Here is a 24,270-nt window from a genome sequence, read left to right as displayed (position 1 = left end):
TTCCAGGCGGCCCCCTTCCCTCCTCTCCCTGTAGATAACCGGACGTACCACTTTCAAGCTGAGGATGAGCATGAGTGTGAGGCGTAAGTGCTCCTGGGTCCCTTCTCTGACCTCTTGCCTTCTCCCTTCTTTCCATCCTGTTTATCTCAGGGCAGGTCCTGGGATCCCCTGGGGTTCTCCTGGGGGGCTTTGAGAGAGAGCTGAGTATGCCACTGTGTCCAGGGAAGGGGGCTCTTGGTTGGCTCTCCACCCCCAAAGAGAGTCATGGCCAACTTGGGTAACACAGTCATCCCTTCCAGGTGCATTATTCCCTTCCCCTCACTGCCTCAGTTTCCCCCTACAGGTGGGTGTCCGTGTTACAGAACAGCAAAGATGAGGCCCTGAGCAGTGCCTTCCATGGGGAGTCAGGAGGTGGACTTCAAGGGAGCCCAGCGGGGGCCGGACTGGATGGGGACCTTCGAGACCTCACCAGGCTGGTCATTGCTGAGATCAAAAGCAGGCCTGGAAATAGCCAATGTTGTGACTGTGGAGCATCAGGTAGGCAGGCAGGGAGGTGGAATGTGTGTATATTGAGGGGGAACCAATTAGATTTAATTAGTTTAATTAAGCACCCATTATGCTTAGGTACTGGGGGAGAGACCACATTGGGATGTGATCTCCACCCTCACAGAGCTTAGAGTCCAATAGGGGTATAAGGAAAAAAAACCATGGCTAATTCTAATGGATGTGACTAGTCCATTGGACAGAGGCCAGCCACCCTACCATGGTGGACATGACTGCATGCTGCGGGAAGGGCATTGCCAACAGAAAGGATCATGGAAGGCTTCCTGGAGGAGACTGCATTTGAATGGGGCTTTAAAGGAGGAGGAAGAGTTTAATAGGTCAAGACAGGAAAGATGTCTCTTGTTTGGCATCCAGAACCCAAGGCTTAGAGCTTTCCTAGTTGCTTACACTTTACTCTCCTTTACACTGGGCAGCTGTGTGGCCCCATAGTGCCTAGAGCACTGGGCTTGGAATCAGGAAGAACTCATCTTCCTGAGTTCAAATCTGGCCTCAGACACTTACTAGCTGTGTGACCCTGGGCAAGTCACTTAACCCTGTTGGCCTCAGTTTCCCCATCTGTCCAATGAGCTGGAAAAGGAAAGGGCAAACTACTCCAGCATCTCTGCCAAGAAAACCCCAAATGGGATCACACACTTTATAGTCCATCCAAACTGGCTTTCTCACAATTTCTTCCAGCCTGACAGTCCCTGCCTTTGCATTGGCTGTACCCCATTCCTAGAATTCACCCCCTTCTCACATCTGCCTCTTAGAATCCTTAGATTCCTTCAGAGCCCAGCTCAGGCTTCAGCTTCCCCATGAGGCCGTTTCTGATCCCCTCAGCCGCTGGTGCCTCCCACCCAAATGACTTTGATTTGTTTTGTCTGTATTCTGCATATGTGTATGTGTTGTCTCTGCACTAGAACGTAAGCTTCTTGAGGACAGGGATAGCTTCATTTTTGTATTTGTGTCTCCACCACCTTGCACAGTACCTACTAGACACTTAATATATTTGCCTTGGTTGATTGGTTGATCGAAGGTGGTCCCAGGGCAAGAAACAGGGAGAGAAAAGACATAGAAGTCTGAGAGCCAAGGGCATATCTGAGGCCAAAACGAAGGCCAGGTTGGCTGGAATATGACAGATATAGAGGGGAGTATATAAAGTAAGCCTAGAAAGGGAGGAGGGTGCCAGAAGATCCATCCTTCCCAGAGAGGGACCAGAGAGGCCCCAGACATAGGGCGTGTATATGGAGCCAGAGCCAATTCCACCCCTCAGCACATGCCTCTCTTCCTTCCAGACCCCACGTGGCTCAGTACCAACCTGGGCATCCTCACCTGCATCCAGTGCTCAGGCGTCCACCGGGAGCTGGGTGTGCGCTTCTCCCGAATCCAGTCACTCACCCTGGATGTGTTGGGGCCTGCAGAGTTGCTGGTGAGTGGCGGTAGCAGGGTGGGGGAGCCTGGATGAAACGGGGGAAACCTGGTGGGTGGGGAAGAGGCCCCACCCCACAGACCTTGGCATTGGTCCCCTACCTGGCCTGACAAAGCCCTCCTCACATGCAGCTGGCTGTTGGCATTGGAAATACACAGTTCAATGAGATTATGGAAGCCCAACTTACTTCAAATGGTGCTACCAAACCCTCGAGTGAAAGTGACATGTGAGTAGTCCTACTATGCAGGAGGTCTGAGGTCCCAGGTCTGAGGGTCTTCAAAGCAGGACTTGTTGCAGTCCCAGATACATGGGTCCCCAGGGGAGGTCTAAAGACAGTGGGGCTATGTAGGTCCCTCGGATGGAGGGATTCAGGGAAGGGTAGGTGGCCCAGGTCTGAAGGTCCTGGGGTGGGGATTGTCTCTTGCAGGAGCACCCGAAGAAACTACATTGTTGCCAAGTATGTGGAACACAGGTTTGCTCGCCGAGGTGGGTATGAGCCCCACAGACTCTGGACGGCAATCTGCAACCGGGACCTCCCAGCTGTACTGGAAGCATTTGCCAATGGCCTGGACTTTGGGCAGCCACTGCCTCGGCCAGATGGGCAGGTAGGACCTTCCTCTCTACTTCTTGCTTTCCAGTGGTCATCCAGTGACCATCCCTAGTTCTCCCTCAACCCAAGATATGATCCCATTCCATCATGCATGGGAAAACCAATGAACAGTTAAGTGACCCAAGATGTTGTTATTAAGTATCTACTATGTGTCTGGCACTATATAGAGGAGGGAGAAATCAGGAAGGACTGGTTAGTCACAGAAGGTTTCTCAGAGGAAACAGGACTTGGGCTGGACCTTGGAGGATGGAGGAGACTTTGAGAGGCAAGAACAAACCATATAGAGATAGAAAGGAGTGGGATGAATTTTCAGGATAATGAGAAGACAGTCTTAACCTGAGTGGAGAGTTTATGGTAGAGATTGTAGCAGTCTGTTTGGACGTAGGGAAAAGAAGCAGCTCACGCAGCCTGGGGCTCTGGGGCGGTGGGGCTTCTCTTCACTGAAATGGGGAAGTCCAGATTAGGGATCCGGGTTCTGAGCATCATTGATGAGGGCTATTTTGGACAGGCTGAGTGTGAGGTGTAGGCGGGAGCTTCAAGGGAAGACCTCTGGCAAGGAGGTGGATTCAGGCCTGAGGTTGGGAAGAGGTCAGGGCTGGAAATGGAGATCTGAGTTTCTTCCACCTAGGAATTATAGCTGAAGGCTGAGATTGGAAATCTTTTGGGGAAAGAAGGGGAGTAGAGAAGAGGGCTGGGAACTGAGCCTGAGGGAATACTGATTAAGAAGGCAGGAGGAGAAGTTAGAACATAGGATACTGGGAACTAAGGAGGGCCCTTAGAACACAGGATGTCAGAGCTGGAAGGGCCCTTAGAGCACAGGATAGCAGAGCTGGGAGGGCCCTTAGAACACAGAATGGCAGAGCTGGGAGGGCCCTTAGAACACAGAATGGCAGAGCTGGGAGGGCCCTTAGAGCACAGGATGTCAGAGCTGGGAGGGCCCTTAGAATACAGAATGTCAGAGCTGGGAGGGCCCTTAGAGCACAGGATGTCAGAGCTGGGAGGGCCCTTAGAACACAGAATGGCAGAGCTGGGAGGGCCCTTAGAGCACAAAATGGCAGAGCTGGGAGGGCCTTTAGGACACAGGATGTAAGAGCTCGGAGAACCCTTGGACCATAGACTGTTAGAGCTGGAAGAGATCTTAAACAGAATATTGATGCTGCAAGGGACCTTAGGACACAGAATGTTAGAACCCCAAATTTAGAGAGGTAGAAGAACTGAATCTGCTTTCTAAGTTCCCCATGGGAGCCTCTCCTTCAATCTCAGTGACAACCCTGACCCTCCCCAGCAGAGGCTTTGGTCTGACTTTTCCAACTTGGCCCCCCCAGGTTGGCATTTCTCAACAGAGAGTTGGGCTGGAGGGGGTGGGGGAGCTGAGGGAAGAGGCTCAAGGTCTGAATGGTGTCTCTAGACTTCCGGAGAGCTGGCCCTGCACTTGGCCATCCGCCTTGCCGACCAGACCTCCCTTCCCCTGGTGGATTTCATCATCCAGAATGGGTGAGAAGTGACCCTTCCCCTCCTCCTTGGTCTTTTTCCCATTTTTGACTCTCCTTCCCTCCTCTCCTCAGTAGCTTCCCTTCCTCCCCTCCTCTGTCTCCTTGGCACCCGCCCCCTCCCCCACTCTGACTTTCCCCCTTCCCCCACAGAGGCCACGTGGATGCCAAGGCCCTGGATGGGAACACGGCTCTGCACCTCGCTGCCCTGCACAACCAGCCGGACTGCCTCAAGCTGCTGCTCAAAGGGAGAGCCTCCGTGGGCACAGGTGAGGCTTGGGCCTCCAGGTGGGGAGTGGAGGCCCTGCCTCCACATAGTTACCCACTCCTGCTTATCCTTTGGGAGGGAAGTAGAGGACTTTTCCATGGTGCAGTCTGTCCATGGTGCTGTCTGTCCACTCTCCCAGTGTGGGGAGAGAACGTGAAGTGGAAAGATTTGTCATTAAAGATTCGGGTTTAAGTCCCAACTCTGAGGCTTAGTAGCTGAGCCATGTAGAGCAAGTCATTTACCTTTGTGGGCCTCTGTAAAATGAGGCACAAGAGGCATCCGGGTATAACAGGTAAAGACCTAACCTAGGAGTTGGGAAGAACTAGATCGAGTCTGGCCTTTGATACCTTAAGACAATTACAGGTTGCAAGGAAATGGCGAGGTTGTTGTTTTCAACCTTAAAGTACTCTTACCCAAATGTGCGCTATTGGTGGTAGTGGAATGACCTGTGACCTCCTCACAGTTAATGATGCAGGTGATACTGCCTTAGAAGTGGCCCGGAAAAACCAGCACAAGGAGTGTGAGGACCTGGTGAGTGAGGGCTTCTAGGGGCCGGGACCGGGGTTGGGGTGGTCCAGGGCCCTTCCTGGCTCTAACTCTGACTCCCTACCTCTCTCTCCTCTGTCCTGTGGCAGCTGGAACAGGCCCAGGCTGGGACCCTCATCCTTCCATTCCACATAGACTATCCCTGGGGGGTTTCTGTGGACCCTGGATCTGAGAGTGAGGAGGAGGAAGAAGATAAGGTGAGTCTCTGTCTCCTTCCTTGTTCCCTCCCCACCCCCCCATCAATGACTTTCTGGGGTCCTCGAGCTGCTGCGTTGCTGGGAATTGCAAAAGGAAAGGATTTGGTTGAGGTTATCTTGTTCAGCCCTCTGCCTCCCAGTATGGTCCACATTAAGAGAGAGGAGGCTTTGGCTTATGGCTATGGTTGAGTTGTCTGCCATCAGACAATATCCCAACTAAAGAACTGTACATCAGAACTGTCCTCTTGCTGTGTTTTTCTCATGGTTATTCCTCTAATCTTGGCGAGAGCAAGCTCCTTCTCTATGAGAAAGGCTTTTATAGGTCTGACTACGTGACTCGAGACCTCAGATTTTCTCTACTTCTAATTGATGGTCCCCGTTTCCTTTTCTCTTCTCTCCCCCCTGCCCCCATCGTCTTTCTTTGTGGCTCATTCCTTCCTTCTTCTATACCCTCCTTCCATTTCTCCTGACCTTCGGCCAAAGATGACGGGCTCAGAAATCACACGCACCCCCAGCCAGGAAGCTGGAGAGGGTCGGGGTCACTGTGTTAAACAGAGAAAGGAGGACAGATCACACTAAGTCTGGAGGTTGCAGCCAGATGGCAGAGGGCTTTAAATGCCAGGGCGTGGACATTTTATTTTTAGCATCCAGGCGGAGGGAACCATGAAAGTTTTTTGAGCCGGGCCATGGTAGGTGCTTAAGGAATGTTATTTTTGCAGTTGTGTGAAGGATAGACTGGAAGGCAGAAAGACGGGAATTGTGGAGCTCAGTTAGGAGACGCTTATGATAGTCTGAGACACAGTCAAGCAAGGGGGGGCCGCATGTGGCCCAGAAGGCTCCCAGGTGCAGCCAGAACCAGATTAGAATGTAGTTTCTGCTTGATTTTAATGTGCTGGTGTTTCAGTAAAAAAAAAGTGGGATCCTTATTAGGGTTTAGTGGTCCCCTTGTCTATTGACATTTGACACCCTCATGTTGGCAAGAGAGGAAGAGGAGATGTCTCTAAGGTAGTGGCTGTGTGAGAGAAGAGAAGGGGAAGAAGGAGAGGTTTGTTACCCAGGTAGAACTGACAGGATTTACCAACTGATTAGATATTGGGAGTGAGGGAAAGTCATAATCTTGGAGATGCTTAAGCCCATCAAATACTCTGCCCTCCTCAGAGCACATCTGGAGTCTTTTAAGTTCTAGGCACCAAAATTTAAGAAGGATATTGGGAAAGCTGGAGAGAGGGACAGCCAGAATCCCAAAGGGCCATGTGAAGATCTGTGGAGGGGGAAGGGAACAAGCATTTATTAAGCACCAACTATGTTCTAGGCACTGTGCCAAGTGCTTTTAAAAATATTATCTCATTGATCCTCACAATAACCCTGCAAGGTAGGTGCTTTTTTACATTTGGGGAAACCGAGGCAAATAGAGGTGAAATGACTTGCCCAGGGTCACACAATAAGTGCCTGAGGTCAGATTTGAACTCAGGTCTTCCGGATTCTATGCCAACATTCTATCCACGACACAACCTGCTATGTCAGAAGGAGTTGTTGAAGGAACTACCTCTCCTGGGCTCGGTAGGTGCTGCCTCACTCCTGTTTCAACAATCTGGCTAGCAGCTTCTGTGGGGGTATAAGATCCACCCACAGCCAGCTCCCAGAAAGCTGCCAACAGCACAGGTTCTTTTGATCTGCTTAACTAAGGAAAGCAAGGTGAAGGGGTTGGCAAGCTTACTTTAATTCAGCATACAAATATCTTTCACTTAGTTCAGAGGAAAAAACCAGCACCCTGAACTTCAGAACAAAATACAAACAAATTACAAATATCAACAGACAGACCTTGTCTGATTCAAATCCCAATACATAGTTACCAGAGTTCAACAAAGTCTCAGCATCTGGGTTTACAAGCTGGAGGGCTCCTTAGCTACACCTGCCTGGAGTCTCCTCATCAACACCATCTCGAGAGCCCTGCACAGATGGCTCTGTCCTCCCTTCTTATAGGGCTTCAGACGTCATCAAACATCGTCTGAATGACCAGAGTTTAGGCTCTGGTGATTGGTTCTTGAGTTGGCCCCTCCCCTTAGGACCCTGGGAGGTTCACATCCACATAGATTAGGTTAACACCTAATAGGGCATGGCTCTGCAGTTAGCACCTCCCCTTAGCCAGCCCCACCTTGGGCCTGCACCCCAGTCACCAATCCACACCCACATAGGTTCCATACCTAATAGGGGTTTGGGCCTGGGGCTTAGCACCTAGTTAGGCTCAATGAAATACACTGAATTACTCAAAACAAAAGCCAAACTCTTCAATCACTTGTTGAACTAAGTGCTAAGGAGTCCATTTTGCTTACCAACACAACTCCCTTTCCCACCAAGAGAAGGGAGCATCCACTACAACCATTGATATGTTTCAGACCTGCTTTACCTCTAGGGGAGCCTGGCCTCTAATGAGAGGTGTTAGGTTATTTTTTTATTCACATCCTCATTACACCACCCCCCCCATCCTTGTAGCCTGAAATGACTTACTTAAAGTTTAAGTTTGGGCTTGTATCTGGGGTCTCCCCAGAGGGCGAAGCAGAAAGGTACTCACTGTACAACATGAATCAGGTATAGGACAGATATTTATTTTTCACATGCAAAAGAAATGCTAAACACAAAATATCAACAAGCACATATTTGACAAAAACACATTTGAACAGGTGATAACAATAACTTCTGTAATACCCTCCCAGGAAGTTGGCATTAAACCTCGATTCAACAATAAGGCATTTTTCAGGATAAATGAGTGTTGTTAAGTTGATTAGTCATGTCTAACCCTTTATAACCCCATCTGGGGTTTTCTTGGCAAAGATACTGGAATGGTTTGCTATTTCCTTCTCCAGCTCATTTGACAGATGAGAAAACTGAAGCAAATAGGGTTAAGTGACTTGCCCTGAGACAAGATTTGAACTCAGGTCCTCCTGACTCCGTGGTCATCATCATCCGTTACACCACCCAGATGCCCAAACCTCATTTAAAAAATAAGACGTTTTTCAAGATTAGTGATTAGGGAGGCATTTTACATTTCATTTGGACTCTGCCTTGTGGCCTTCTGACAAGCCAGTCAGAGCTTGGGCTCATCTTCTTGGGCTTCATCTGCTCCAAAAGCACCAAAGTAGTTATCAGAGACTCCTAACCTTGCTTTCAATCCTCTCTCAACAGCGGACTCATTATCTGGAATTTTTTTAATTCACAAGGCTGTGTCCAAATCTTGTCCATCTTGGAATTGATTCTGGGGTTCACATGAGATCAGGAAAGAAGAAATATAGAGGAAGCTGCCACAAACCCAGGCTCAGGCTTGTTTAGGCAGCTGATGGACTCTAGCCTCCATGCGCTGGGGAGTTGGCTATTTCTGCTGGGGTCAAAGTGGGAGGGGAGTGGAGGGGAAGGCAGTCCCTCCTCCCACCCCTCATGGGAGAGCTATTTGCCACATGGTGAGTCCAAGGAAGAAGAGCAACAGGGGTGAGGTCATTCCCTTTTTTAAAGGTCCACTGAGTCATTGGCTTTTTATGGCAGCTTGGTGGCAATAGTGCATAGAGATCTCAACTTGGAGTCAGGAAGACAGGTTAAAATCCAACCTCAGGCACTTATTAGCATGGGACACTGGGCGAGTCACTTCTCTGTGCCTACGTTTCCTCATCTATAAAATAAGGGAGTTGGACTTGATGACCTCTGAGATCCTTCTAGTTCTGGAGTTTCCTGTTCCGTGGCTAGTAAGGAGATGCTTCCTTATGTTAAAACACCAAGCCTCACTCAGGGCTTTCACACTTATGGCCCACCAGAAGCAGTCAGGGTTTCTCATCCCCAAAGGGGCAAAGCACGGAAGGTCAGCCAGAATTAGGAAGGAAAGTTTTTGTGGGTACCCTATTTAACTCCTGGTTACATAAACCTATACAGTAAAATATCAAATAAACGCAAGGTTTTTTGTTGGGCTCATGTCTAGGGTTCCTCTAAAGAGGAGGGTGATGAGGTGAGAGGGAGGATCAGGGAAGGCCTCCTGGAGAACGGGGTGCTCAGGCTGAACCTGGAAGGAATTGAAAGATTCTAGGAGGAAGAGGTAAGGAGTGGGGAATACATTCCAGATCAGAGGGACAACCAACACAAAGTCACAGAGAAAGGAGGTGGAGCACTGTGTGTGAAAAACAGCCAGTTTGGCTGAATCACGGAGCATGGTGGGGGGGGGATAATTTCCGGTGAAGCTGAAAAGATAAATTGAGGCCACATTGTGAAAGTCTTTAAAAGATGAACAGAGAAATATTTATTGGATCTAGAAGTAATAGGGAGCCACAGGTGTTTATTGATCAGGGTAGTGACATGATCTGTTCTGTGCTTTCGGAAAATCCCTTTGGCATTTGTATGGAGGCTGAACTGGACGGGGGGAGACTTGAGGTAGAGAGGCCAATGAGGAAGCAAGAGACATGTGAGGCTTAATTACAGTGACAGCTATGTGAATGGAGAATGTGGAGATAGAAAAGGCAAGATTCAGCAACTGATACATGAGGTGAAGAACACTGAGAAGTTGAGGATGATGATGAGGTTACAAATCTAGGAAGCCAAAAGAAAGATGGCGCCTTCAACAGAAACAGGAAGGTTTAGTGGAGGATGGGACTGAGGGGAAAGATAATGGTTTCTGTTTTGAACATGTCGAGTTTGAGATGCCTGAGGGACATCCAGTTTGAAATGGCCAATAGGCACTTGGGGACGCGGACCTGAAACTCCAGGAAGAGACCAGAGCTAGATATATTGATCTGTAAGTCATATGTGTAGAAATTATGGTGAAGTAAATGCATGGGAGCTAATGAGGTCACTGACGCCGATTGTATGAACAGAAGAGAAGAGGACCCAGGATGGAACCTTTGGGAAAACCCACAGCTGGGGGGAGTAATAGAGACAATGAGCCAGCAAAGGCAGTTGAGAAGGGGTGGTCAGAACTTTGATAGACTTAGCTCTTCTCAACAATGCAATGACCTAAGATAGCTCCAAAAGACTCATGATGGAAAATGCTAACCACATCCAGAGAAAGAACTATGGAGTCTGAATGCAGATCAAGGCAGACTATTTTCTCTTTTTTGTTGTTTTTTCTCTCTTGTGGTTTTTCCCTTTTGTTCTGATTCTTCTTTCACAACATGACTCATGTGGAAATATGTTTAAAAAAGAAAAGAAAAAAGAAATGGTGGTCAGATAGATAAGGAGGGAACCAGGACAGAACAACATCATGAAAACCCAGAGAGAAAAGAACAGGCAGGCAGAGAGAATGGTCAGATGCAGCAGAGAGCTCATGACGGATGAAAATCAAGGCAGCAAATGGGTTGAGGAGAGAGGTGGACATTGCAAAGAGACAAAATTCCAGTTATCCCTTCCATGTTAAGACTTTCCCCATTGTGGTTTCCATGTCATCGCTTGGGCAAAAGAAATTAAATGGGAATTTTGGGGAAGTTTTGCAGAAGGCACAGACGATACCCTCGAAGGCCAGCAGAAAACCCTGAGTTTTGACCAAATATTTAACCCAAATTTTACGATAATGTACTGTAAACACCCCATAAAAGAAAAATTTCAGACTTCTTCTTTGGTATGAAGGGAGGGCCAAAAAATTTTATGTGGATTTTCCAGATCACAGGGGCACCGAAGTCCCTAACCCCCAGGGGTTGTGGAACTGTACTCCTAATATGAGGGGAAAACTTCTCATAATTTGAGCTGTCCCGAAGTAGACTAGGCTTTCTGGAGGAAGGAATGAGTTCCCCATCATTAGAGGTCTTCAAGAAGAGTCCACATGACCACAAGTCAGGTATGTTGTAGTAGGAATTCCTTTCGGATATGGGTTGGGTTCAGTGGCCAATGAGGTAGGTCCTTCCAATTCTCAGATTCTGTGGTTCTTTGATTCTTAAGCAGATGAGATCACTGAGGGAGAAAATCTAGTGAGAGAAAAGAAGAGCAAGGATAGGGGGCAGGAGATGGTCGATGGTCCAATTTTTTAAAAAGATCGGATGAATCGATGAAGAACCAGGAGACAGCCCTGTCCCAGAACCAAAAGGAGAACAGAATAACCAAGAGGAAGGGGTTAACCATCTCAGAAGCTCCAGAGAGGCTGAGGAGGAGGAGGACTGAGTAAAGTCTGCTTTGTTTAACAGTTAGGAGGTCACTCACTGCCCTGGTTCAAGCCCAGTGATGAGGTCAAAATCAGATTGCAAGGGGTCCAAGAGGAAGCTGATGGACACAGTGTACATGGGCATCTGTTCCTAGGAATTTAGCATCCAAAGGAGGGCAAAATATAGGATGATAGCCTGAGGGAATGGGAGAATCATGTGACAGTTTTTCAAGGATTGGGGGGGGAGTGGGAGAGGGAAACTCAGCATGTTTTTAGGAGTTAGTAGATCATAAACACAGATAGCGTGTATTGTCGATGTCTAAACATATTTGGTTTAGATACCATATATTCAGAGGGATGTGGGGAAATGGAGCACATGCCAAAAAGGGGAGCTGGGAAGGTTATAGGCCTAGAAAAACAGTCCATATGGGGATCCACTGAGAGAACCAATAGGGATGAGAATGGCTCAAGTGTACAAGGGGAAAAGTTAGTCTTGGTGAAAGAGCAGGAGAGAGGACAGGTGAAGGCTTGCAGAGGTTCTTAGGTTTGGAACAGGGGAGGGTAGAGGGTGAGAAAAATGGATCACCTTAATTTTCCGAGTTAATCGAGAGGCAAGGTCACTTGCCAAGTGGAGTGGTTGAGGATGCTTCCAGGGAGAGAAGGTTAGAAGCAGCTGATATCTGTGATAGAGTCATCTCGGGAAGGATAAAAAGATTGTCATGTTAACAGTGAGGGCCCAAATGAGATTGGCTCATATGAATTTGTAGTGACATGATTTCGTGGTTTCCTCCAACCATGTCCAGTTGCTTAGGAATAGGAATGGAGGAGGCAGGTGGCCGGACTGGCCCAGGATTGAGCACTGGCAGAAGGACAAAGGGTAACAGGATTCAAGGGTAGAAGGGCCTTGCATGGTTGAATTGGTTAACTAGGTCAGCACTGGCAGGGTGGGGGGAAGGGGTGTGGAGGGCAAGAGATTGAAATGGGAATGAAGAACAGTTTGAGGAGGAGTGAAGCAGTAGGAGGCAGGGAAGTAAAGCCAGGAGATTATTCAGAGGGGAAGCATAGAGTTCAAGATCAAGGAAACTAAACAGGTTTGTAAGACATCCTGGGTTCTAAGGGCCCTCCCAGCTCTGACATCCTGTATTCTAAGGGCCCTCCCAGCTCTGACATCCTGGGTTCTAAGGGCCCTCCCAGCTCTGACATCCTGGGTTCTAAGGGCCCTCCCAGCTCTGATATCCTGGGTTCTAAGGGCCCTCCCAGCTCTGACATCCTGTATTCTAAGGGCCCTCCCAGCTCTGACGTTCTGTGTTCTAAGGGCTTTCCCAGCTCTGACATTCTGTGTTCTAAGCTCCCTCCCAGTTCTAACATTCTGTGTTCTAAAGCCCACCCCACCCCCAGCTCTGACATCCTGTGTTCTAAGGCCCCTCCCAGCCCTGACATTCTTCCCTCTAAGGGCATTCTTTGGCTCACTGGTTCTTTTCCTTCCAGCGCTGCCCCATCAAGCTCCCAGCCCCAGCTAGGCCCCGGTGGGGCTGTACAGGTCTGGACATAAGCAACAAGACCTATGAGACCATCGTCAGCCTGGGCCCCTCCCAGGCCAGCAACAGAAGAAGCCACACGGAAGAGCTCCCTCCCCCTCTCCCTGTCAAAAGCCCTTCCCGGGCCTCCTCCCAAGGTCGGATAGGACATGGGAGTGGAGGTAAGGCAGACTTCCCTTGCTCCCAGAACACTGCTCTTCCGAATGCCGGGGAAGGGATTTGTAATTTCTCAACTTTGGGCAATTTGGGTTTTTTCCCCCTTGTTAACAAGTATTTGCTAAGCATCTATTGTGTACCTGCCTCTAGATTACTTCTGTGGGGGAGACAAGAAAATGAGATAGTTTAAGCTTTTGTATCATTTTAACTTTCTTGTCCTCAGCATCCTGCACCAGCAAGCACTTAGTACATGTTTGTTGAATTGAAGCAAGAAGACACAGTCTCTGTCCCCTAAATCTCTGCATCTAGGGATCTTTGGGGAGACCAATACATATACAACAAACATATATTAAGCACCTGCTGTGTGCAGAGCTACCTCCAATTGATTAGTTGGGGGGAGGGGGGGAGGGGGAAATGCAAGTCTTGATAAGTCCTAGTCCCTGCCCCTGTGGAACCCATATGCTAACGGAGGTAAGTTGCCAACAAGGAGGAAAGTAACTTTATTGATAGGAGTCGGTCAGCACAGGATACATCTCTGCAGTATCACCAGTGTGCTGGTATAGTGGACAAAATCTAAGAATTTAGAAGTCTAAAATCCAAGAATCCTTAAGAAGAGACCTCAGAAGCTGACTAGACCAGCGCTGTCACTTTTGCTCAAAGACCTCCGGCGATCAGGAGCTCATTGCCTATGGAGGTAGCCCATTTCACTCCACACGGCACTGTCAGAAGGCTTGTTTCTCGTACCAAACCTTCCCCTGCCTCTCAGCAGCTTCCCTGAATTGCTCCTGGTTCTGCCCTTTGGAGCCAAACAGAACAAGTGTAATCCCTTCTTCATATAACAGCCCTGCAGATAACATGACCACGGCTGGCTGTCATATTCCCTGGGCCGTTTCCAAGCTGATCATCTCCCATTTCCTTCAGCTGATCCTTGTGTGGCCTCTTCTGGGTCCCTCCTGTTACCATCCTGTTGGCCTCTTCAGCATGTACTCTAATTTATCCATGTCCTTCTTCCAGTATGACTCATGGAAATGAACAGAGTGAGACAGCTCAGTTACATACTGTTTACATGAAAGGGCATCAGAAATTTTCCCCCCAAAGTATTTGGTGAAATATTTGAATAGACATGTAAAAAGTTAAGCAGTTATCAAGAGTTATGGAGCAAGAGATAGCCCCAGAACCAGAGAAGCTTTTATTAAGCACCTAGCATGTACCAGGCACTGTGCCAAGTTACAAAAGAAGAATTGGGCCTGCCCTCAAGGAGCTTCCATTCTAACTGGTAAGTAAAGACATACATATACAAGTATACATGCAAAAATGGATATGAGGTAAACGTGGAGGCCCGTGGATGGATTTCAGAGAGTATATGAAATTGGACTGGAACAAAGTTACATCTTTGTTTTGATTAACCTCTAACTGAAATTTAAGATTTCTTTCAATTATGAATATGGGAAACAAACATCATCCTGAGGAAGGGTCCGTAGATATCACCAGATTGCCAAGGCGGGGGCGGTCTGTGGGAATAAAGGGGAGGGGGTAGGAATAGACATGTGTTAAGAATCTACTATTTTTAAAAAAAGAATCTACTATTTAGGCCACTATGTTAAAAAATTACTTTATAAAAATTATCTCATTTGATCTTCACAACAACCCTGGGAAGTAGGTACTGTTACTACAGGGTGTCCCTAAAGTCTGAGCACATAGGAAATCTCATTAACGTCTCATTAACCATTTCACCAAAGACTCTGTGTTGTTCAGTGACTTCTTTTTCTGAGGTATGCTAAAGGAGAGGGTGTACTCAATGAAAATCACAGACGCAACACACTTGATTGAACACATAAAGAGTGAATGTACTAAAATTGACGGCAATGTGGAGTTATTGCATGGAATTCACATGAATCTTGCAAAGCGCATCAACCTTTGCATCACAAATGATGGAAATCATATTGAAGATGTTATTTGTTAATATTCCAATTAAATAAAATGTTGTTGAAAATTTCATTCATTTCATTTCTTGAAAATATGCATCTTTGCCTATGTGTCCAGACTTTAGGAACACCTTGTATTTCCATTTTATAGCTGAGGAAACTGAAGCAGATATCAGTGAAGTGACTTGCCCAGGGTCACACAACTAAGTGTCTGAGGCTAGATCTAAACTCCAGTTTTTCTGACTCCAGGTCCAGTGTTCTATCCACTCTACCACCTAGCTTCATCCAGCACACAAAGCAGTTAAGAATCCTTGCCTTAGACAGAAAGGCCCTAGCAGATGGGGAGGGAAGGGGTGGGAAAGACCTCCTTCAGAAGGTAGCACTAGATCTGACCCTTGAAGGAAACTAGGGATTTTAAGAGGTAAAGGTCAGGATAAGAACATCTCTCTTAAGCATAGGTGACAGTTAGTGGATAGGCCTGGAGATATGAGATGGAATGTAGGCCAACATTTCTGTACTTTCCAAAATATTGGAAAGATAAAGAAGAGCTTTAGATGTCAAACATAGGAGTCCATATTTGATCTTAGCATCAATAGGAAGCCATTGGGGTTTACTGAGTACTTTAGGAAGTGACTTTGGTAGCCGGGTGGAAGATGGACTGGAGTGGGGAGAGATTTGAGGCAGGGACATCAGTGAGTGGGCTATTGCAGCAGTCCAATGGAGAAGTGATAACGTGGCAGATGAGGGTAGTGGTGGCCATGTGGGTGGAAAGAAGAGACATTGTGGAAGGTAGAAATGGCAGATTTGGGTAACTGATTGCATTGGGGAGATGAATGAGAATGAAGAATCAAAGATGACTCTGAAGTTGAAAACTTGGGTGATGACCTCGACAGAGTAAGGATTGGGGAAAAGACAGTGAGTTGTTTTCAACATGTTGAATTGAGATGCTTGTGGGACATCCAAGTCAAAATGTCCAATAGGCAATGCGTGTGGGGGCCTGGAGCTCAGGAGAGAGAGAGACAGACAGAGACTAGAACTTTAAATCCAAGGTTGGCCGGGCAAAGCAACAAGCATTTATTAAATGCTTACTGTATTCAAGACACTGTGCTAAGCCCTGATAATACAAACATAAGTAAAAAGGAACACAAATACCTGCCCTCAAGGAGCTTCCATTCTAATGGAAGAAAACACATGCACAAAAAAAAAGTAAGCTGAAAAGTGTTGAGGGGTGGAGGAGGGAAAAGGTACCCACTTGGGAGTATGGTGGTGAAATCTGGAGAGTCAGAAGTCCATCTCTCAGTTCTGCAACTTCACCGCCATCTTTGAACCTTCATTCTCATTCATCCCACACATCCAGAGGGTCTGCTCTCAAGCCGCTCAAGTAACGGGGGGAGACAACATGTAGGAAGTAGGTCTCAGCTGGAAGTCCTGTGGTCCTTAGGGTGCAGCAGCGCCTTAATTCTATTTCCACGGATAAAATTGTACCAGGTCCTGATGTCGATCCATTTGACAGGGCCAAGGACTTTGGTGGTGAGAACTGTCTTTTCTGGGTCTTCAGTAGCTATGGGTTCAGCTTTGTCAGCAGCAGCTGCCAGGCTGCATCTCCATGGGGATTGCTTCCCTGGATTCTGAGTCCAGTGCTGGGCTAGAAACAAGACTGGTGGTCTATAAGCTGCTGCCAGTTTCAGAGTATTTGGTGGTAGCATTTAGTCAGCATTTGGTGTTTGTGGTAGCAAGGAAAGGAAGTAGGGTATGGGGGGACATATTCTACTATTGAGTCACAGTAATCTGTTTGCTGAAGGATGAAACATCATCATCATCATCATCATTATTATTATTATTACAGATGGCCCGGAAGTTCTCAGCCCAGGCTCGGAGCCACCTGGATCCCTGGAGTCTCCATCTGTGTTCAGTCCATCCACCTCCAGCATCTCCAGCCCCACAGAAAGCATTCTTGCCCGGCCAACCAGCTGCAGCTCCTCAGGTCCCCGAGTCCTAGGCCAGACAGAGGCCTGCTCAGAGGAAAGCCTCTGGGAGTCCTCAGGAACAGCCCATCCCCTCTCGCCCTCAGGGGCCACCTCTCCTGAGCAGCTTCCCCCAGTCAGGTTCAGGTAGGTGAGGACCCACTTACAACCTTAGGCAATTAATTTCACTGGGTCTCCATTGTCTAGTCTGAAAAATATTTAACTCTAATTTACCTAATTTTCCCTGCCTAGAGTGAGAGGAAGCCCAGCTCCAAAGGGACACCAATGTCCAAACCCCTGGGTTGAAGGAAGTCCTTAATTTTCTCTCCCTCTGAGCTGGGGGTCGTTGGTCAGGGAAACCAGAGTCCGAGGGGAGCAACAGAGATTGTAAAATTGATCACTGGCATTCATACAGTGCTTTGAGGTTTCTAAATTCCTCCTTTGAACCTCACACCAGTCCTGGGAAGTGGGAAGTAGAGAGTAGCTAGGTGGTACAGTGGAAAGACAGATCCTGGAGTCAGAAGGACCAGAGTTCAAATCCAGCCTGAGACACTTACTGGGTCTAGCTGAGCAAATCACTTAATTCTGATTGTGAAAGAAAGAAAGAAAGAAAGAAAGAAAGAAAGAAAGAAAGAAAGAAAGAAAGAAAGAAAGAAAGAGAAAGGAGGAAGGAAGGAGAGAGGGAGGGAAGGAAGGAAGGAAGGAAGGGAAAGAGAAATTCAGAGTTCTTCCTTGCTTTTGGTCAAACAGCTACTCAGAGTCAGAGGTGGGATTTGAACTCAGGTCTTCTGGCACTCTATCCATAACACCACACTGCCTCATAAAGAGATGATAGGAAAGGGACTGGAAATGGGATTAAATGGGCAGAGAGAGGGGTGAGCAGAACCATAACTTCATACATAGCATCGGCACCGTTGTGTGTTGATCAAGTATGAATGACTTAGCTCCTCTCAGCAACACAATGATCCAAAACAATTCCAAAGGACTCAGGAAGGAAAATGCTCTCCAGCTCCAGAGAAAGAATGGATGGACTTGGAATGCAGATTGAAGCATATTTTTTCACTCACTTTATTCTTTCTCGTGTTTTTTTTCCCTTTTGATTTGTCTCTTCTTTCACAACTGTGACTAATATGGAAATATTTTAACATGATAGCACATGTATAAACTCTATCAAACTATTTACCATTTTCAGAAGAAGGGAGGAGAAGGGAAGGGGGGAGGAAGAAGAAATTGGAACTCATAATCTTGTTAAAATGAATGCTAAAAATTTTCTTGAATGTAGCTGGGGCAAAAAATAAAATGCTATTTAAAAAAAGATGGGGGCGGGGCTCTGGGTTTTATTGGGAAAGACTTTGGAAGTGAGGAGACCCAAAGTTTTGAATTCTATTTTATCTTGGACAAATTTACTTCATTTTTCTGGGCCTCTCCTGTACAATGAGTGGATTAGTCAGGAGTGAAGAAACCTTCTGCATCGAGGTCACATATGGCCTTCTAGGTCCTCAAGTGCAGCCCTTTGACTGAATCTAAACTTCACAGAACAGATCCCCTTAATAAAAGGATTTGTTCTATGAAGTTTGGATTCAATCAAAGGGCTGTACTTGAGGACCTAGAAGGCCACATGTGGCCTCGAGGCACAGGTTCCCCACCCCTGGACTAAATGACCTCTAAAGTTTCTTCTAACTGTAAAGCCAGTGATCCCAGAGAAGAGGAGGTAGAGGGCCACATGTGGCCTTCTTCTCCTGTGTCTGGGGAGGGGGTGTCACAGAACACCCATGGCTCTACCCCGCCTCAGATGAGAACTTGTCTCCCTCCCTGTTTGCCTTCACCAGGAATTCCCGGGAAATGCTATGAGCACCCCAACCTGCTATGGACTGTTCACCCCAGGCTATGACCCAGGCTCCCCTAACGAACCCCATCCTTACTCTTAAGCCATCCCTCTGTTTCCCCCCGACCCCCACATTGTGACTCTAAGGGATCTGGCCCTGCCTGAGGGTTTCCAGTATTACTTCCACTCCTTCTCATCTTCTAGCTCAGAGAGCACTCGGTCCTATCGCCGAAGCGGTCGAGGCCTGGAAGACACCCCCTCGGTCAGGCAGCTGCCCCCTGGGCCTGTGGCCAGAAGAGCTGTGTCGGTATGAATCCTAGAGAAGTTTTTTGTGGGGAACAAGGTGGGGGGGTGAGGATGGGGTGGGGCAGGCCAGAAATTGGAATGAGTAAAGATAGGCATGTTGGGAGTATATGGTCTAGTTGCTGGGTGTGAAGTCAGGGACTGGAATGACTGAGAATTTGGAGTTTGAGATTAAACTGTTTGTTGTTTTGGCGCTGGTTCGAGCACCACAGTTTAGGAAGGGCGATGACAAACTGGAGAGCCTCCATGAGAGAACTGGGGTGGTGAGGGGCTTTGGTTCTCCATCATGGGAGGGCATCTGCTAAAGGAACAGGGGATGTTTATCCTGGAGAAGAGAGAGACTCAGGGTGCAAGCTGAGCTCTGCATGCAAGTATTAGAAGGGTAGTCATCATGTGGGAGAAGGATTAGTCTTGTTCTCTGGCCCCAGAGAGCAGAACCAGGAGCAAAGAGTGGGACAAATCTGGGATTGATCCAAGGAAAGACTTCATGACAATGAGAACCATCCATGAGTGGACTGGGAGACCGTGGGAGGAAGGGCGTCTTTTGTGGGTGTCGTAGTGGGGATTTCTCTGCGGCCGTGGGTTGGACCAGGTGGCCAATGAGGTCTGTTCCATGAGAGGCAGCTTGATGTAATGCATCGAGCCCTGGATCTGCCTCGAATATTTCCTGGGCAAATTAAATGCACTGAGCCTCGGTTTCCCCATCAGTAAAACAAGATAATAAGCACTTACTTCACAGGATGAAATGCAAACCTTACTGGAATATAGAAATGTCAGCTGTTATTATCATTCCAAATCTAAAACTGTCATTCTATTTTGGGGCTAAGGATAGATTGTTGGAAGTTGGGGTTATGGTACTGAGAGTGTGGGGTGAGGGCACAGGTGTGATTGAGGGTTTTGGAGCTGGGCTCTGGGTCTTAGGGGTGTTGAAGATGGGGGATCTAGGTTCTGACACGGCTACTGATGATATGGGCTAAGGGTGTTGGAGACACGAGCTTGTGGTGTTCCGCTGGGTATCAGAGGGTAGAGGAGACCTGGTCTTTTCCACCCACAGGCTTTACATTTCTCCCTATTGATGAGGGTGAGGGGGTAGGATACACTCTGGGAATTTTTACTGACCCCTGCTCTTCCATACATACACAGATCCCCCTTCCTGGACAGCCCCAAGGGAAATCAAAAAGAACCAAGTCCCTGACAGACAGCCGGATTGAGGACACCCGATCCCCTCCCACCTTCTCCCAGGGGGAAGTGAATGTAGCTCCTTATGCTGAGGATGAGAAGAGCTGGGTAAGCCATGCTTGCCTTGGGAAAAGCAAGGAGAATGCCAGAACTTCAGAGCACCCCAAGCTGGAGCTTTACTGGCTGAAATTAAATCCACCAGGATTCTCCTGGAACTTTCTGAGAGATTCCTGGTTATATGTGTGAATTGGGGAGAGCAAGGAGTGGCCGGGGTGTCAGCTTACTCTCCTGGCTTCTGGGCCCAGAGTGACTGTCAGAAACCACTGGGCTTGGGAGGTGGGCAGCAGGAAGCTGCAGCCTCGGTTCATCAAAATTCCCTCTCCCCCCAGGATGGCGTCACTGAAGTCGATGGCTCCAAAGCCGGACTCCACCTGGCCAGTTCTGTGAAACTTTCACCAGACTGACCCCACCTCCAGTATCCTGCCCGGGCTGGGCTTGGGCTGTCCCCTTCAAAGTAGCTGGCACTTGGATCTGCGGTGAGCTCAGAGGATCAGGTATCCAGGGGGCTTGCTTGGTTCTAAATTCCTCCTGCGGACCACCTCCTGGCACGGAACTCACTCAAACTTAGGGTCATTCCGAGGCAGTGGCTATTGGGGAGGAGACGCTGGGAAGATTTGGAGTCGACTTTCCAGCTGCATCCAGGACCCCCACATCCCCTGCCCCCCACCCCATCCTTGGATCACTATTTCTGTTTCAACATTGTCACCAGTGTGACAATCCCAGGTGAGAGGCTAGTCTTGGCTATTTTTCTTTGCCCAGCATGGCTTTGGCGGTGGATTCAAGAATAGGAATTTGCTATGCCAGACACTCACCTAACAGACTGAAAACTGATTCTCTACCCCAACCCCTCCCCCAAGACAAGGACTGCATCTGTCCCATCAAATATGGGGGGGGGGGTTGTTCTTCTAAGGGCTGGGCTATGTATTGCCACCGCTTATTCATTTAACAAACATTTCCTGACCCCTTTGTGCTGGACCTTACACAGAGGAATCAGTCTCTACCCTCAAGTTTACCTAAGAAAGCTTATAGTGTCCAGAAGGTAGAGATTGTCTATCTTCCATGAGGCCCAAGGGAGAGGCCTCTGGGCTCAGAGATTATTCAGGCTAGGCTGTCTCTGGGGCTGGTCCTTGAATCCTGGCTGTGGGACAGTTCAGGTGAAGGGGAGAAAGGGGGCAGGGTTGAGGTTACCAGACAGGAGGGTTATCCAGGGTTGGGTAAACAAAGCCAGAGTTCTGTCCCCCAATGTAGAAAATAGGAAGACATTTCCCCCAGTGCTCAGGTCAGGGAAAGGAAGAAAGGGGAAAGGGAAAGCAGGGACGTGTCTCTGTCTCTGTCTCCCCTCTTTCTACTCCAGCCAGTTCTGATTTCAACAGCTCAGAGGAGTTTTCTTGCCTGGGAGGAGGAAGAAAAGGGAAGGGGTATTTGTGGGTATATATGACCCTGGCAGCAGCAGGCAATCAATCAAAGAGTATCTTGGCAGGGTTTTGCTCCACAAAAACAAAACAAAACAAAACAGCTCTCTTCCCCATGGCCTTTCCCAGAGTCCAATATTCTACCATGAGAAATCTTTTGGGAGCTTAAAGGCTTACCTGTCTCCCAGAGCTCTCAGGGAACATTCAGATTCTCCTGAAAGGGGGAACAAAAGATAGGAGGGGCCCCAATGGGGTGGCACCCTGCTGTTAGGAGTGTGTGGACACTATGTGGGGGCCTCAGTCATTGCACCGGTTTCCCTTGCAGATGTGACTGGCTCCGTGGTTCTTGGAATTACTCTGGGGCCACTATCTTACCTTGTTCATCTCAGACTTTTTGTTTCACCGATTTTGAATAAAGGATCTATCATTGTTATTTTCAGTAAACTGTGGTCATTTCATTTGTTGCCATCACTGATATCTAGAAGGGGCCATCTCTGCCTGTGGATGCCTGGAAACCCCCTTTTCTTACAGTGATGGAGAGAGAGAAGTGTGGAGGAATAAGCACTGGACCTCCAGGAGTCAGAACACTGAGATTCTTAGCCCCTGACGCTACCTGGATGTGTGACTTAGGGCAAAAGACTTCTTTCTAGAATCAGTTTCCTTATCTGCAAATAAGGGGGTTAGACTGGATGGTCTGGAAAGTCACCTCCACCTCTGACATTCTGTGTTCTAAAGTTATCCTCAGCTCTGATAGTTTATTGCCTAAGACAGTGGTTCTCAATGTTTTTGGTCTCAGAACCCCTTTAAACTCTTGTTTATGTGTATTCGATTGATATTTAGCATTTAGAAATTAAAACATCTTAGTATTATTATGTGACCCCATGGACCCTGGGAAAGGGTCTCAGGGCCACACTTTGAAAACTCTTGGTCTAAGTTCTCTTCCAGCTCTGACATCCTGTGTTCCAAGGGCCCTCCCAGCTCTAACATCCTGTGTTCCAAGGGCCCTCCCAGCTCTAACATTCTGTGTTCTAAAGGCCCTCCCAGCTCTGACATCCTGTGTTCCAAGGGCCCTCCCAGCTCTGACATCCTGTGTTCCAAGGGCCCTCCCAGCTCTAACATTCTGTGTTCTAAAGGCCCTCCCAGCTCTGACATTTTGTGTTCTGGGGGCCCTCCCAGCTCTGAAATTCTCTTTTCTAAGCTGCTTCCCAGTTCTTAGTATTCTAGGTCCTAACTTCCTTTCTATTTCTAATATTTTGTGTTCTAAGGTCCTTCCCAGCTCTGACCTTTCATGTTCTAAGCTCTAAGGTCTGTTTTGGCTGTCACAATCTATGTTCTAAGCCCTCCCAGCTCTAACATTCTGTGTTCTAAAGGCCCTCCAAGCTCTGACATCCTGTGTTCCAAGGACCCTCCCAGCTCTGACATCCTGTGTTCCAAGGGCCCTCCCAGCTCTAACATTCTGTGTTCTAAAGGCCCTCCCAGCTCTGACATTTTGTGTTCTGGGGGCCCTCCCAGCTCTGACATTCTCTCTTCTTAGCTGCTTCCCAGTTCTTAGTATTCTAGGTCCTAACTTCCTTTCCATCTCTAATATTTTGTGTTCTAAGGTCCTTCCCAGCTCTGACCTTTCATGTTCTAAGCTCTAAGGTCTGGCACAATCTATGTTTTAAGCCCTTCTAGCTCTAACATTCTACCATAGCTCTGTGTAGAGGAGCCTAGGTTAAGGATAGAGAAAGGCCTAAATAAAGGGAAACATGGTGCTTTTTTCTCTTTAGGAATCCCAAACAACCATCGGTGGAATGGGCCTCCCCAGGGAGTGCCATGGTGCCTCTTCCAGGCCCAGGCTATCATAATAGGGGATGTAACAGGAGCCAGCAAAGGGCTTTCTGGACTCCCCCTATTTACTCAGACTTGGGCATATGTCTGCCAGAAGGGTATAGCCAGCCCTGACTCCTGTGATTTCATGCATTTCCATAAAAATCATCTGGCTCAACTGGCCCACTTAACAGATGAGGAAACTAAAGCGAGAGACATGATTTGCCTAAGGTCACACAAGTAACATGTGGCAAAGCTAGTGAACCCAGGTCCTCTGACTCCCATCCCAGCCATCTTCCACACTAACATGCCCTCCTCCCCTAGGCCTGGGTCGCATCCCCAGAGTTTGGAAAGATGCTTTGCACCAGTATTCTGCACTTAGTGGTAGACAGCCTGGTGGGACCTCAGACATAGACTCTGGTGCCTAATGTCTTGAGAGGGGCTGTGGACCAGTTCCACAGGGCCCCTTCCACCTTCGAATCCTATAGGAGGTTCCCAGTCAGTGAGAATACCCGGCACTCTCCAGCTCACAGGATTGTACAAAGACTTCTATAGATGGACAATTGTAATGCCTATTGTGCTGAGTGGGGCCAGGTACATCAGGAAAGAGAGATGCATTTAGGTGGATGATCTGGATTCTAATCCTACCTCCACCACTACACCTCAATTTCAAATGGAAAATGAGTGTTAGACTAGAATAAGAGTGTTTTTGTGTTTGTGTGTATGTATTCTGGACCCCTAGAGGTGTATCCTGGATCCCTAGAATGGGGAGAGGGTGTATTCTGGATCCCTAGAATCAGGGGTATGTATATCCTGAACTCCTGGAAATAGGAGGGGGTTGTATATCCTGCAGTCCTGGAATCAGAGGGGTGTATCTTGGACCCCTAGAATGGGGGCAGTATATTCTGGA

At 48.0% G+C, this 24,270-nt stretch overlaps 1 protein-coding gene across 2 annotated transcripts in view; it reads left to right on the top strand.

Annotated features, from left to right (window-relative positions):
- Positions 1 to 21,995, top strand: part of ASAP3 (ArfGAP with SH3 domain, ankyrin repeat and PH domain 3) — a 68,237-nt gene extending 46,242 nt beyond the window's left edge. For both annotated transcript variants that reach the window (XM_036745486.1, XM_036745485.1), the window contains exons 13-26: positions 35 to 83; positions 344 to 537; positions 1,839 to 1,972; positions 2,104 to 2,198; positions 2,400 to 2,577; positions 3,991 to 4,076; positions 4,226 to 4,341; positions 4,804 to 4,871; positions 4,976 to 5,083; positions 12,678 to 12,888; positions 16,655 to 16,919; positions 18,802 to 18,904; positions 20,044 to 20,187; positions 20,469 to 21,995. In XM_036745486.1, the coding sequence (XP_036601381.1) occupies positions 35 to 83; positions 344 to 537; positions 1,839 to 1,972; positions 2,104 to 2,198; positions 2,400 to 2,577; positions 3,991 to 4,076; positions 4,226 to 4,341; positions 4,804 to 4,871; positions 4,976 to 5,083; positions 12,678 to 12,888; positions 16,655 to 16,919; positions 18,802 to 18,904; positions 20,044 to 20,187; positions 20,469 to 20,543 (1,826 nt within the window). In that variant the 3' untranslated portion in view covers positions 20,544 to 21,995. The remainder of the gene's footprint in view (positions 1 to 34; positions 84 to 343; positions 538 to 1,838; positions 1,973 to 2,103; positions 2,199 to 2,399; positions 2,578 to 3,990; positions 4,077 to 4,225; positions 4,342 to 4,803; positions 4,872 to 4,975; positions 5,084 to 12,677; positions 12,889 to 16,654; positions 16,920 to 18,801; positions 18,905 to 20,043; positions 20,188 to 20,468) is intronic.
- The last annotated feature ends 2,275 nt before the right edge of the window (positions 21,996 to 24,270 follow it).

Source organism: Trichosurus vulpecula, chromosome 2, assembly GCF_011100635.1.
Source record: "Trichosurus vulpecula isolate mTriVul1 chromosome 2, mTriVul1.pri, whole genome shotgun sequence".
Lineage (NCBI taxonomy): Eukaryota > Metazoa > Chordata > Mammalia > Diprotodontia > Phalangeridae > Trichosurus > Trichosurus vulpecula.
Note: the sequence above shows the minus strand (reverse complement) of the source record. Positions and strands in the feature narration are given on the sequence as shown.